The 13417-nt window shown below is 57.8% G+C and overlaps 1 protein-coding gene across 1 annotated transcript in view; it reads right to left on the bottom strand.

Moving 5' to 3' along the window:
- Nucleotides 1–13417, bottom strand: part of BSN (bassoon presynaptic cytomatrix protein) — a 143604-nt gene that overhangs the window by 4824 nt on the left and 125363 nt on the right. The window contains exons 7-8 of the mRNA XM_062585922.1: nucleotides 6256–13042; nucleotides 23–2207 (exon numbers count right to left, since the gene is read on the bottom strand). Of these exons, the coding sequence (XP_062441906.1) occupies nucleotides 23–2207; nucleotides 6256–13042 (8972 nt within the window). The remainder of the gene's footprint in view (nucleotides 1–22; nucleotides 2208–6255; nucleotides 13043–13417) is intronic.

Genomic DNA, 13417 nt, shown 5'->3' with positions numbered 1-13417 from the left:
GATCACCACAGGTAGCTGTTACCTTCGCTGTCTGAAACAACACAATGGGAATCGTCCATGACGTAACCTTCCTCGTGCTTGTAAGAGTGATTCCTTGGCACATCTTTGATGTGTTCTTGCACATCAGGCAACGAGTGGCTGGAACAGAACTGGGAGCAGGGGTCGCCCCCGGACTGTGGGCCGGGGCCACCAGAGGAGCGCGACACCCCCATGGACTTTCCCAAGGGGCTGATTGGGCTCTCCTCTTCTGAGGCCTGCGTGCGAACGGGAGTCCTCCCGCGGCTCTGACTCATGCTAAGGGACGAAGGCTTGGAGCTGCCCTTCTGAGACCGCTCCACGCTCTCCCTGTCATAGGACTTGCTCCGGCTGCTCACGTCACGGCTGGATGACTTTTCTATCCCGTAGCCAGATGAGCGGGTCCTGCTTCCGGCAGAGTAGACTCGGTCCTCCTCATCCACCAAGTCCCTGCTGGACATGCCATAGTACTTCTGCTGCTCATATACATTCTTCTTGAGGCCATAAGTGATCTCATCCTGCAGCTTCTTCGCCCGGGAGGCCACATTGCTGCTGCTGACTGATGTCGTCACTGTGTAGGAGGCCAGGTCTGACTCCACGTCTTTGGCTTCTTCAATGGGAGAGAACTTTGAGATCTTCTGCTCCATGCCCTGTTTCCTGTGCTTGCTGCGTTTTGAGGAGACCACGGCGGGAGCCAAGTTTTTGGAAGAATGCTTCGGCATTGCCATGCCAGATCCATGCTTGTCCACCCGTGAGGGATGACGATAGTCACTGTCCCCGTAGTAGTAGGATGAACCCCCAGAGCTCCCTGGCATCTTGCCATTGCTCTCTGGGCCTCTGTGGTAGCTGTTCTTCCCTCGATGGTCAGCGCCATGGTGGTCGTACATGTCCTCCTCAGACTCTTCCTCCGCTTTGGAGTAGCAGCAGGGTCTGCTGGAACTCTCAGGATCCGCTAGCTCGCTCTTCTCTTTGCCGTGGCGGCCGTTAGCACTCTGGCCCTGTGGGTCCACTTTCTGGCTGTCCCCTGCCGGGCTCTCTTTGGTTAGCTCACTAATGTCATCGATCATCACATAGTTACGGGGAATGCTCTGCTCCAGGTTCGTGTAGAGGGACTCTGATGAGTAACTGGCTGAAGGGCTTTGTGTGACACTGGCTCTGTCAGCCAGCCGAGCCTCAGGGGCCTTGTACTGGTCATAGCTGCTGGTCACCGTCGTGGTGCTGAAGGCGACTTCAGGGGCTGTAGAAGAGATGGCCACTGTGGGCCCACCAATGATTTCGTAATTGGTGGGGATCTTTTGCTCCAAGTCGGCAAGAGAGGTTTGCCGTGGCTTCTGGTGCAGGGCATGCACATCTGCCTGGGTTTGGAAGAGCGTGTTTTGAGCTGACGGCCCAGCTGTGGCATTGGGGTAGGTGGTCTGGGTTTGGTAGTGATTGGGCGGCTGGAAACCTTGCTGGCTCTGGACACCTAGGTCCGCCTGGTAGGTGGTGCTGGGGGCAAAACCATGGGCCTGGAAGGTGCTCGGTGAGGCATAGGCAGGCAGCTGCGCAGCCTGGAAGCCGTCTTGAGAGGTGCTCACTGTGGGGTAGTGGGGAGGCTGCAATCGTGTCTGCTGAAAGGCAGTGGGGCCTTGGGGGGTGGGCAGCCCTGCCGGGTACTGGTAGGGGCTGTAGGAGGATGCAGAAGTGTAAGGTGCACCAGCAAAGTCAGTGTACTGGTTTGCTGGTGTGGCGCTTGGCCGCGTCAGCAAGCTCCCGCTGTCATAACTGGACAGGCGCAAGTTGTTGAGCTCACTGTCAGACATGTAGTCCCTGTTCTCCCCCAGGCACCTCAGGTAGGGGTAGTCCCTCACGCTCCTGTCCTTCAGCAGAGATTCCTTCCGCTGCGTAATTCCCAGCTCCAAGTATTTCAACTTGGCATCGATCTCCTTCTCCTCCTCGTCCAGCTCGGCTTGCTTCTTACGCAGCTTTGTGGACTCATGCTCCACCAGCTTCAGGTCACGGTCAATGTCCTTGAGCAGGCTGGCCTTGGTGACCTGCACAGCAGGGCCGGCCAGGCCTTTTGGTGCCAGGCTTGACAGGTACATCTGGGGGTGAGCCTGGCTGGCCAGGGGCAGGTGAGCCTCCTCGGGTGGTGGGCTGGGCAACGTGCGCTTCACCTTGCGCGTCAGCGGGCTCGACTGCAAAGAGGCCATCTAGGAAGCAAAGCAAAGACGTGTTAATCATCACAGGTGCTGGCAGAGCTGCTTCAAGGCATGTGCGCTGCTGGGGAGGGTTGGGCAGCAACTCCTGCTCTCTGGATTGCCTTTCACCCCAGCACAGATTCCACCAAGGGGCATTGGATCTGGGCACCCAAGCCTAGGAAGACCCTGGCTTCAAGAACACCCCATGCCACGTCTGTGCTTGCCAGCCAGAGAGCAGGGAGACCATGCAGGACACCTATGGCAGCTTGAGAGTGGTTCCTCCTCAGTGGCTGTCCCCAGCAGAGGCTCCCTGCGTGTGAATGTAGCCTCTCAGGGACGTTTTGAGGAGTTCTTCTGTGTGCCAAGGAGCTCTGCCCACAGCCCAGCATCACCTTGTGCTGGCAGGCGTCACCCCAGTCCCAAGCCACTCCTTGCTGGGAGAGCCAGTGCCTGCCTGAACCAACACAGGAGCAGGGATGCTGTCAAACCCCTCAGTGGAGCAGCACCCAGAGGCTGCCAGGGCTGGACCAACATGGACTAGCAGAGCCATCCCCAAAATGTCATCCATCCAGGGGTTGGGTCCGGGGTACTTTTTCCAGCTGAGGAATGCAGGCTCCCAGTAGGTCACCTTTTCCCCGGGGACTGGCCAGGAATCAGGGTTTTGCCAGCATTACTGGGGTGCCCCTTCTGTGCACTGTTTTTGCAGAAATGTAGATTCGTTTGCACATGTTCCCTCATGCACTGAGAAAGCCACGTTTATATAAAACCGTAATAAATAGGATGGAAGTAACAGAAAGGGCACTTTCTATGAATAATTACCAGGAGTGGCAGCAAGCCAAGTGTCAGGCTGGCCTCGTGTGTGCCAGCAGAGAAACACCATTAACTGCTGGAAAAACACTTTCAGTCCTCATGTAGTTTGCAGCAGGGCTTTGAAATTTGGCAGAAGAGTGGCCTCGGGGCTGCTGCTGGCTTTGCAGAAATCCGTTGAGACCAGGCCAAGCTAGAAACGCTCAGAAGCGCCTGTTTCCCAATTGCACTCTGCTCAGGACATTTTTTTCCCCCCCCGAATCGCAGCCAAATTCTCAGCAGAAAAGAGGCCGGGCAGCAGCCAGGTGCCTGCTGGAGCTCTGCCACGCTGCGCCCGCTCTGCCAGGCCTGCGAGGCTCCCGGACATGGGCTGAAAGGCAAGGGGTGCCCAAGCTCTCCCCGCGTCACCCGCCTCTCCGCAGACAGCCGTTCAGAGATGCTCAGCACCCGGCCCCTCCGCAGCCTGGCTTTCAGCTGCGGGGCACATCCGGCGCAGAGGTGAGGAGGGACTTCACCGGCTCGTGCCTCAGTTTCTCTACCTGCAAAAGGGGGCTACTCCCCCCAAAGCAGAGGCCTTCTGAGAATTACTCTTGCTCTTTGCTCAGCAGTTTGCAGTCTAAAATAACCTCTGCCTTGGTGTGTGAGGGCAAAGAGAGGGAAGGAGTGAGAGTCACGGCCACTGCACACATGCTGTGGGTCCTGGGAGGGAGCAAGCGGAGAAGCCAGAGGACAAAGCCATCAGGTGTGGGGCTTTCCCAAGGTGGCACTGTCTCCAAAGCCTTCCGGTGTTGCTGCGGGCAGCTGGAGGAGCACAGGAGCAGACTGCTGATGCCATCAGGCAGAAGCGGCGGGATGCCCGTTGGGGATGGAGCTGTGGGCATCATGGGGACCTCTGAGTTGTGCTAGGCTTGCAGACAGACAGCAGGTCCCATTCAGGCAATCCTGACGCATTCTCTGCCTTAAAATACCTGCCAAAGCCTGGACACCACATAAGGGCCCCTGGACCGAGATGGGTGACAAGGTGGAAGTGCCTGGCTGGGCTAACACAGCACAGACAGAAAGCTGAAGCTTTGCAGCAGCTTTAGTCTTTGGGATAGGAAAAGGGAACCTGGTGGGCAGAGGTCAAATAAAATCCTTGGGTCCTGTGAAGAAGTTGTCAGCTCCTTTCTGTTCACGGATATGCAGCAAGCTCAAAGGTTCGTACCAACTGGTGGAGCTACAGGGCCTCCTTGTGCACTTGCATAAGCCTGGAGAAACATCTTTCTGCCTCCCAGCATCACAACAAGCTGCATTCCTCCCAACTGCTCAGCCACCAGCGGAAGGATTTCAGGACACATATACGTGCATGGAGGCTGTCACTAGGTGCTGCAGGCAGGCAGCCTTTTAAAATATTAATTGCTGGAGCACTAATGAAACTGAAATGTCCTCCGGGGCCTCCTGGGCCATTCTCCAGCAGAAAGGTTATTCCATCGCGGGATGAGGCTGTGCTGAGAAGTCAGGACACAGACAGCAGCTGCATGAGGATGTGCAGGTGACTCCTTCCCTGTCTTAGGGCAGTTCCCTGATGCACAGAGGGGTGTTTCCATGCACAGGAGGGGTGCATGACGGCCAGGAAACGACAGCCCACAGCACTGGAGACAGTCTGCTCTCTGTGTTGAAAAGATTGGCAAAAAGACTCAGCTCAAGTCCAGCCGGCGAATGGGGGAGGACACAGCACAGAAGCACAGCCAAACCCAGCAAAGCAAGACCTTAACATGAAGACAGCAATCTCTGAATGCAGACACAGGTACATCCGATGCAGTGCCCAGGACTGACGGCTGCCTCGGTGAGAAATGCAAACCTCTCCTGCCTTGCGGCTCAAGCCTCTCCATGCTCGCCCGCAACACGCTGGCACACACGTGACATGCTACAGCTGGACCTCAGCAGGGTCCTGCCCCTGATGGGCTGTGGTGGGGGTCAGTCTGAGACTTAGCAGGGCTCTGGTCTTATCGGCTTTATTCCATTTTAGCTCCCTAGAAGTCTTTTCTGATGCCTCCACCATCCTTCACTGCAGGCACCGAGAAGCCCAGAGGCAGGCCTTTGCCCCACAGCAGAAGCGGGCTCGCATGGCACCTGGGCTCCCAGTGCAGGAGTGTGCTGTGCCTGCATGTGGGACTGGTGCTGAGCAGGAGACAAATGCGAGCAGACAGGATGAAGGAGACCACAGCAGCATGGGCTGGGGCCGAGGACCTGTCAGGGCAGTCACGGCTGCATCACTCAGTGCTCTAACAGCGGTTGACAGGCAAGTATTGCCCTCCTTTCTCCCTCCTAGGCGCTCCAAACTGAAGGAAAAGGTGCTCCTTCGCTCGCTGCCTGCAAAGCCAGCCATTCTCCTTGGGTCAGGCCCATGGCAGACCAGGATGGGGTGGTGAGCACCAAGCCTGGCAGGCTCAGCTAACCATAGACTCTCCGGCGTCTGAGCCGAGCCACTGGTAGGAGCAGCAACCCAGCCCCTCCATCACCTCGGGAGAAGGGGATTTTGGGCCAATGCCAGCGAACACCTTGGTGATTGAAAGATGAATATTCTCCAGCACTTCCATGAGATCTTCCCTTCCTGCTGTTTGCCAGGGATTTCAGTGCCTCTGGCTAGTCTCCGGCTGGCAAATTGAAGAGCCTGTCTCCAATCACCTCTCCACAGTCCTCCTTCGCTGGCCAATTTGCTAAACCCAAAAGCGATGCGGAGGGGCTGCTGGCCAGCTCTTCCTCTCCCAGGCACTGAGGTGCTGGTGGGAAGATCCACACGCCCTTCTCCCATAGATGCTGCACACGTAGCTCCTTCACAGTCCCCTGATTGCAGGACACAGGCTACGCCTTCTCAAACTGCTCCCCTGACACATGGGAGCTACTAGGAGAGCTCAGGATCAGCACCCCTGCCTTTGGACCCCACTGCAGCTCCAGGCTCTCCTGGCTGCAGGAGACTTGAGGCCAAGCAGCGCTAGCTCATGGCAAAGGCCCCAGGCACCGAATTCAGTGCTGCCTCAGCTGTGCTTTTTAGCAAACCATGCCGAGACAAATGCTGGGGCAGAACGTATCAGTGCAACCCCTGGTGTCAGGACCCTCTCTTTCGTTTTCCCTTTAGGACTACGCTCAGCCGAAGCTCTTCCCATGCAGCCCAGCAGCACGGGGCGCAGAAAGCGCTATCAGCAGAGCAAATATTGGGGATGATGTTGCTCATAACTCACAAGCACCTGAGCAAATTCCCGAGCTCACTTACCTGGCTGCCTGGGAGCAGCGGATGCTGGTACAGGGAGAACCTGTCCTTCCCGGATTCCTCAGATGTTGGGCTGATGGGCTTGGGGTCGGACAAGGATCGCTGCATGGTTTTGATGGGACGTGGCAGAGTCTGCTGGCGCTGAGCAGAGTCAGCAGTGAAGTGCTTCTGTGGTGGGACGTGAGCCTTGTTCAGCCTTTCGCTGGTAGCAAAGGAAGACTCGAGGAGGCGGTGCGGGGAGAGGGGAGACACGGGCGAGTAGAGGACCTGTGGAGACCTGGGAGGCTGCCGGGTCACCAGCTGAGAGAGGGAATCGGTGGGCAAATGTGACTGGTATCCAATTTCCAGGGGATCCGGCTTCTTCTTCTCAAATTTGCCTAGGGCCTGCTGCCGGACAGCATGGGGGTCCAGGGGCCCTGTGCTCACCATCTGGATGTTGGTGGAGTAGGGTGTGATGGTAGTCGGCACTGTGAGCTGGGGGACCACAATGCCTGGCTGAGGCTGGGCCTCTGGCTCCGTCTGGCAAGCGAGGCTCTCACCCCGCTGTGTCTTCTCTGGGGCGGAGATGTACTTCACGATCTCCACGCGGGGGTCGTGGGTGGTGATATGGATGGAAGGGGAGACCCTATGGTGCTGGTCGGGCTCCGTCTGCACGGAGCAGTCACTGATGGTCTGGATGCCGATGCTGGCTGTGCCGCGTGAGGCGCCGTCCTGCTTGCCATCGGTGCTGGCATCGGTGTGCCGCGAGGGCCGGGAGCGCCGCCGGCGCACCGGCTGCTCCCACTCCCCGCTGTCCTCCTCGTCCGTCTGCACGCTACAGTCGGTGCTGCGGCGGGGCCGCCGGCGCCGCGAGAGAAGGTAGCGCTCCTCACCATCCTCCTCGTCCGTCTGCACGCTGCTGTCTGTGATCTTCTTCACTACGACCTCCTTGTCGTAGGCATCCCGTAGCCGCGGCATCGAATTTCTCTTCTTCATGCCCCGGCTGGGCTCCCAGGGCTCTTCAGCCTGCAGAGACATGTCTGAGGCAGAGCTGGTGAGCGGTCGCTGGAGCCCGGGGTAACGAGGGCCAGCGGGGCACTCCTGCCCGGCGCCTGGGGCACCCACGAAGACCTGGCTCGGTGGGGGCCAGAACTGCCCATTCTGCGCCAGGCTCCTCTGCATCTCAGTAGGTCCCTCGGGCCCTGGGGGCGCCCTGCTGGGGGGCTCACCAGCTGTGGGGAAGGCGCTTTTCTGCCTCTTCTGCTCCTCCAGTTGTTGCTGCAGCTGCTGCTGCAGCTGCTGGATCTGCTCCAGCTGCAGGCGCTGCTGGGCCAGCTGCTCGCGTTGCAGTGCCAGCTGTGCGTGGCGCTCCTCCTGCTGCTGCTGCAGCACTTGGTGCTTGATGGACTGTAGCTCCTGCAGCTCCCGATGCACCAGCAGCTGCTCCTTCTCCCGGTGCCGCTGCAGCTCCACACGCTCCCGTTCCAGTTCCTCCTGCAGCCGCAGCTGCCTCAGTTTCTCCAGCTCCACACGCTCCCTCTCCAGCTGCAGCACGTGCTCCTGCTGCTTCCGCTGGCGCTCCTCCTCACGCTCCCTCTCCTCCCGACCTGGCCCACCAGGCTGAACTCCCTCTGCCACCTGCTTCGGAGTAGCAGGCGCTGCCGGTGCCGGCTGGCCGCTCTCCTTGGCGGCCACCACGGACCCCTCATCGCAGGGGGCAGCCCTGGGTGGTTCTGCTCTCTGCGGCCCTGCTGCAGGGGCAATGGGAGCTTTGGCAGCAGGCCCTGTGCTCACGGCACCTGCGGCTGTGCTGGCTGCGACAGTGCTGACAGGTTTCCCCAGGTACATGGGTGTCTCCATCACCGACGGCGCAGACATGGTTGGGAAGCGGACAGGAGCTGGGTAGCGATAGAAGCTTTGGGTTGCTAGTGGCATGCGGGGAGTGACTACTGGCACTCTGGTCAGGCTGGCCAGAGGCACCGCTGTGATGCTGCCCGGGGCGTAGGGTCTGTACAGCCCACGAAGCATGGGCCGGAGCACCGAGGCCGGCTGTGTAGTGATGGGCAGTGTCGACGCTATCGGAGTGTTTATGGTTGAATAAATCATACCATCTGCGGCCCGCACAGTTGCGGAGGAAGGGAATATCTGCCGTACAGCTCCCAGACGGACATTGGAAATATTGTACTGTGCAAGGTTGCCAAAAGCCTGGCGCGTCTCGGGGAAATTGGGGTTGTACATCACGTTCGGTTTCATGGGCGCGACACCCTGTTGGGCTGAGATACCACCTCCTCCTGCTTGTCCAGCACCGAGAGCATTAGGGCCATACTGCAGGAGCTCCGGGCCATTGGCATGCCTGCCCCCGTACTGGTCCATCGAATTGAGTGCCGCACACATGCGGCTGATCTCACGAGCGGTTGTGGCACTGTAGTGGGCCAGGCTGGACTCCTGGAAATTTGCCAGGTCCCCTCTAGGGGAGTACCGGTAGTCAGAGTAGATGTTAGATGCTGAGCTGTACCTTCTCATCGGAAGTGGGTGGCTCAGCAAATCCGAGGGCTGGCGGAGGTCGGAGAAAGAGCCATACTGCATCCCGTGGCCCAGGTATCCCCCTTCGGTGAAGCTGATGCTGTAGGAATGCTTCATTGTGGTCAAATCCACAGCAGCATCACTGGCAGGGGAGTGGAAGGGCTGATCCCCCTTCACAGGGTAGTAGTTCATCCCAATTTCAGACAGGTTCGTGTCTGACATGGATGAATAGAGCCTCCCAAACATGCCAGCGGGGTAAAACTTCTGCTCCTCATAGAGTGCAGGTGCAGGAGCTGGAGCCGGCTGCTCTCGGTATGGGAATGCCTCGGACAGGTCTGGCTCTTTGCTTCCATAGTAGGTGCCACTGGGTTTCCTGCTCGGCACCGCATCCCCGGCTTTCTTCTCCGGCATCTTGGAAGAGGGGTTGAAAGCTCCAGTGCAGCTGCTGCCAAAAGGAAACTTGTAGACCACATCACAGCAGGCCACCTGGCTCTCCGACTTCATGCCGGTGAGGTCCAGCACATTGGCTGAAGGCTCTTCTTTGACCACTTTGGTTACTGGGCCGGCTGCTACATCTTCCATCTGCACCATCATCACTTGGGATTTCTTGCCTCCCAGCGCCATGAGAGGGCTCTGGGTTTTCAGCTCCACTGGTACCGTGTGGTACAGCTCCGAGCTCTGGTCCTGAGGAAACGACTGGGAGATGCTGCTGATACTAAGCACGTTCTGCGCGTTACTGGTCTGTGTGATGAGCATGTCCTTCTTCACCATAGGTGCCATTTGGCTGGGCAAACTGTACCTTGCAAACTTTGCCTGCTGAGGAGCTGCGGCTTCAGGTTTCCCCGCAGGTGTGGGAGCAGCAGCCCCGCTTCCCCTGAAGGTGGCTGTCTGCACGCCCTGCTCCACTTGCTTCACTTGCGCCAAGCATACTGGGCTCCCAGCCCCTTGCCCGAAGTCCATCCTGTTCTGGAAAGGGTCTCCGTAGACCACGGGCTGCTTTGGCTGCGAGATGAGCATTGGAGAGGCAATGGCGACACTGGCAGTGCTGGCCGCAGCTATGACTGCATGGGGCTGCTCTTGGGCATTGAGGTTAATGATTAAGGGTTGGATTGCCGTGGACTGTCTGTTTGGGATTTGGTCCAAAGTGAGGCAATATTTCCTAGTCTCTGTAGCCAAGGAAGTGAGATCCATGCCTTGGTCTGTTATGATGATAGGGGCTGACTTTATAGCAGTCCGTAAGTCTACAGCATTAGTGCTTGGTGCCTTGGGACCTGGTTCTACCCGAGATGTCCCAGGGACAGAGGAGATCCTGCACAAGGAGATGTTTTCTGCAGGGAGTGCTCCCCAGGCATATAGCCCTGCAGCGCTGTCTACAGCCGAAGCGGTGGGCACTTTCTGGATGGCTGAGGCTTGCTCTTTCACAGGCTGCGCCTTGATATAAGCGCCTTGCAGCTCCTGCTCAAACGTCTGGCTGTAGCTATGCACTGTCTGCTGCCGGCCCAGCCTGGTGGGAGACGTGGCAGGGGAAGTGGAGGAGCTGATGCTCACTGGCTTTGTTTGGCTAGATGCATTGGCTGCTAGCGTGATCAGCATGAATGGAGCATCTTGAGAGGACTGCTGCCGAGTGAGGCGAGGTGAGCTTGCGTGGTGTGGGGTCTGCGTTCCTTGAGCTACCATGGGGGAAGATGTCAAGATGCCAGTGGTAGTGGGGATATCATAGGAGACAAGGGGACTTTGTGTTTGGGTGGAAAATTCTGCTGTCGACTTTGTTCCCAGCCCTGGGCCAGAAGGCATTGCTGCTCTTGGGACAGTGTGAGTGGGACTCTGAGTAGGAGAAGTAGGAGAGAGTGGAGGGCTTGAGCTTTTGAAGAAAGGGTACATCTTGTGTGGCATTGGCTTGCTGTCACTCGCAGCTTGCAGTTTCTCTCTGGCCGTTTGCACGCTGATCTCGACAGCACTCTTGCTTCGGCAGATGTCCTCTGTTTGAGAGCTGTAACTTACAGAGCTCTTTGTTGGACCATAACTTCTGGCCGATATGGATGTTGGTTCTGTGCCACTCGCAGCTGGAGAGCTGTAGATTCGTGGTGCACTTGCTGCGCTGGCAACCACTGTTGTGACTGTGCTGGCACCTTTGCTGTAGGTGTAAGGAGCTGTGATAGCCTTGGAAACCGGGCTGGGTGCTGCCGTGGTGCTGTGCAACTTGGCAAGGTCTTGTCCCTCTTTTGCAAAATGCTGGGTGACACGGACATCAGGAATGACCTTGCCTGTGCTGCCTTCAGAGGCTGAAAAGGAGACGGGAGCTGAGAGCTGCGTGGGGCTTGTCCCAGGGGTGAGAGGGCCACCGTTCTGCTTCATCAGGTCAGCATATGCACTCTCGGCATTCAGGAAGTGCTTCTCTTGATACACGTCTTCTTGTCCTTTCTTTTTTTCTTCCTGTTCCAGAGCCAAGTCAAATGAGGAGGACTGGTGCATTCTGGAAATGTTCTGTGATGTCTGCAGGATTTCCTCGTACACCGCACCCGGCTTCGAGAGATCACTCTGATAGTCAGGTTGTGAGGGGTGCATGGTGCTGCCATCGTACCTGTACTCATCTATGTACTGGTACTCAAAACCGGTCTGGCCCTCTGTGCTGCGGTATCCAACCTGCTGGTACGTGCTGCTGTAAGAAGCACCCTGCTGGGACTGCTGGACTTGCTGCTTCTGCATCATTTCTGCCTTCCTCATCATCTCCTCATAGGCTTCTTCAGCACTTTTGAGAGGCTTGCTGGCAGGCTGACTGGAGCTGCTCTCTGTCTTTTCTGTCGGGGAGTACAGTGACATGAAGGTTGGCAGGTTGTATTCACTGCCAGACTTGTACAGCTTGGAGGCCATGACGTCGAAGCTCTCAGCCTCTGAGTCGATGGAGGGCGAGTACTCGGAGCAGGAGGACCGGTGCAGCTCCTCCATCTCTGCTGCCTGCCGCAGCTCCTCCGTGGGGGAGGCATCCTCAATGGGAGAGAGGTTGCTGGGGGGAGTTTTGGAGCGTTCTCTCCTCCGCTGGGCCCTCAGCTCCTCCTTGTCACGCTTGGTTTTGCGTGCGGTGCTTCGGATGCGCTGCTGCTCCACTTCTCGCATCTTCTCCTGTTCCCGCAAGAGCTCCTCTTCCTCCCGCAGCTCCTCCTCCTCAGACGAGTCCTCGATGGTGGGCAGCAAAGGGCCATGCGAGCGATGGCGAGCCTTCCTCTGCTGCTTCACCTCCTCCAGCCTCTGCCTGCGACTGGGGCTGCTGTCACTGTCCTCCTCCAGGGAGGAGATGGATGTGGGAGAGGTGCCTGAAGTGTAGCTGGGCGTTGTGGCTGGCAGGGTGGAGGTAGAATACTCACCCCTGGACCGTTCCTCTGGGGAGCCCGTCAGACTCTCCATCTCCAGCTCAGGCTCCCTGTCCAGGCTGGTGTCTGTGTCCTGGTTGATCTCCATGTCTCTGCTGTAGCTGTTTGTACTGTTTAGCTCAATAGTCTTGAAGCGCCTCAGTCCCCCTTGGGCCGTGCTCATGTCATCACCTTCTGCTGCATCCAGCTCTTTCCTCTCCTCCTTGTACAGGCCGCTGGAGCTGTGTGACAGGCGCCGCTTGGCTGAGGGAGACTCTTTGCTCTTCTCCATGTCAGACTTCTGCCCAGTTTTGGTGATGCTGTATTTAACGTGATTGTAGTCCTCCTCTTCCTCCTCAAGATTGTCCTCCTCTGCGCTCATCTCCAGGATCTGCCTTCTCATGAACTCCTCATCTGTCACCTCTGCTTCCTTGTCTTTGGGCCTGCCCGGCACTGGAGAGAAGCCTCCTTCACTGCTGTCCTCTACGAAGTCATGGCGCAGCTTGCTGCCAAACTCATCTGATGACTCCATGCTCTCCCTCTGGTCCCGCTGGTTCTCCCACTCCAAGGAATCTTCATCCTCTTCCAGGATGTCTTCCAGTTCCTCATCAGAATCAAAGGCTTCAGGGGTGATGGAGAGGTACCGTGGCCTCTGCCGCTGCCGCTGTTCTTCACGTACTTCGGGATATCCCTTCCCACGGTCACTGGGCTCCTGAGAGGTGCCCCTGGCCTCTAGGAGGGGCCGCATGCTGCTCTCCAGCTTGGTGAGCTCGGAGGGGCTGGGAGGGCTCTGCTCTGCCAGGCCAGTGCCATTCAGCTTCTCCTCCTCCTGCTGCACCAGGCCTGTAATCTCACTCTGGGAGCTGGAGATGCCATCAGATGAGTAACCAGTGTCGCTCAAGCTCTGGGGGCTGCGAGATAGGTCGGGGGGATAAGGCTTGCTTGCTTCCTGCGGGCAAGAGAAACCAAAGTGTTAGATCTGCCAAACAACATCTGCCTTGGGACACTTTCAACTGAGGAGACAGCAGGCGTGCATGCGTGCCTCTATGGTCTTCCAGACACAGAAAGAAGATGTTGCTCAAAGTGGCCAACATCCCTGCCACAGACTGCAGACCACTGCCAATGCCCACCCACTTCCTCTCAGCAAGGCTGGATCCTACATGCTGGCAAAATGCTATTACCCCAACACCCCCCAGGGACCTAAGTTCAGCTCTTACTCCTACATGCCCAAGGGGCCGAGGTCCAGCTGCTATTTCGCTCAGCTTCCAGGTGGTTTGGGTTAATTTTAGAGTCACCGCGAGGGACTTGCTGTTATG

The sequence above is a fragment of the Rhea pennata genome, chromosome 12 (genome assembly GCF_028389875.1).
Source record: "Rhea pennata isolate bPtePen1 chromosome 12, bPtePen1.pri, whole genome shotgun sequence".
Taxonomy (NCBI): Eukaryota; Metazoa; Chordata; class Aves; order Rheiformes; family Rheidae; genus Rhea; species Rhea pennata.
The sequence above is the reverse complement of the archived record's forward strand: the minus strand, read 5'-3'. Positions and strand labels throughout refer to the sequence as shown.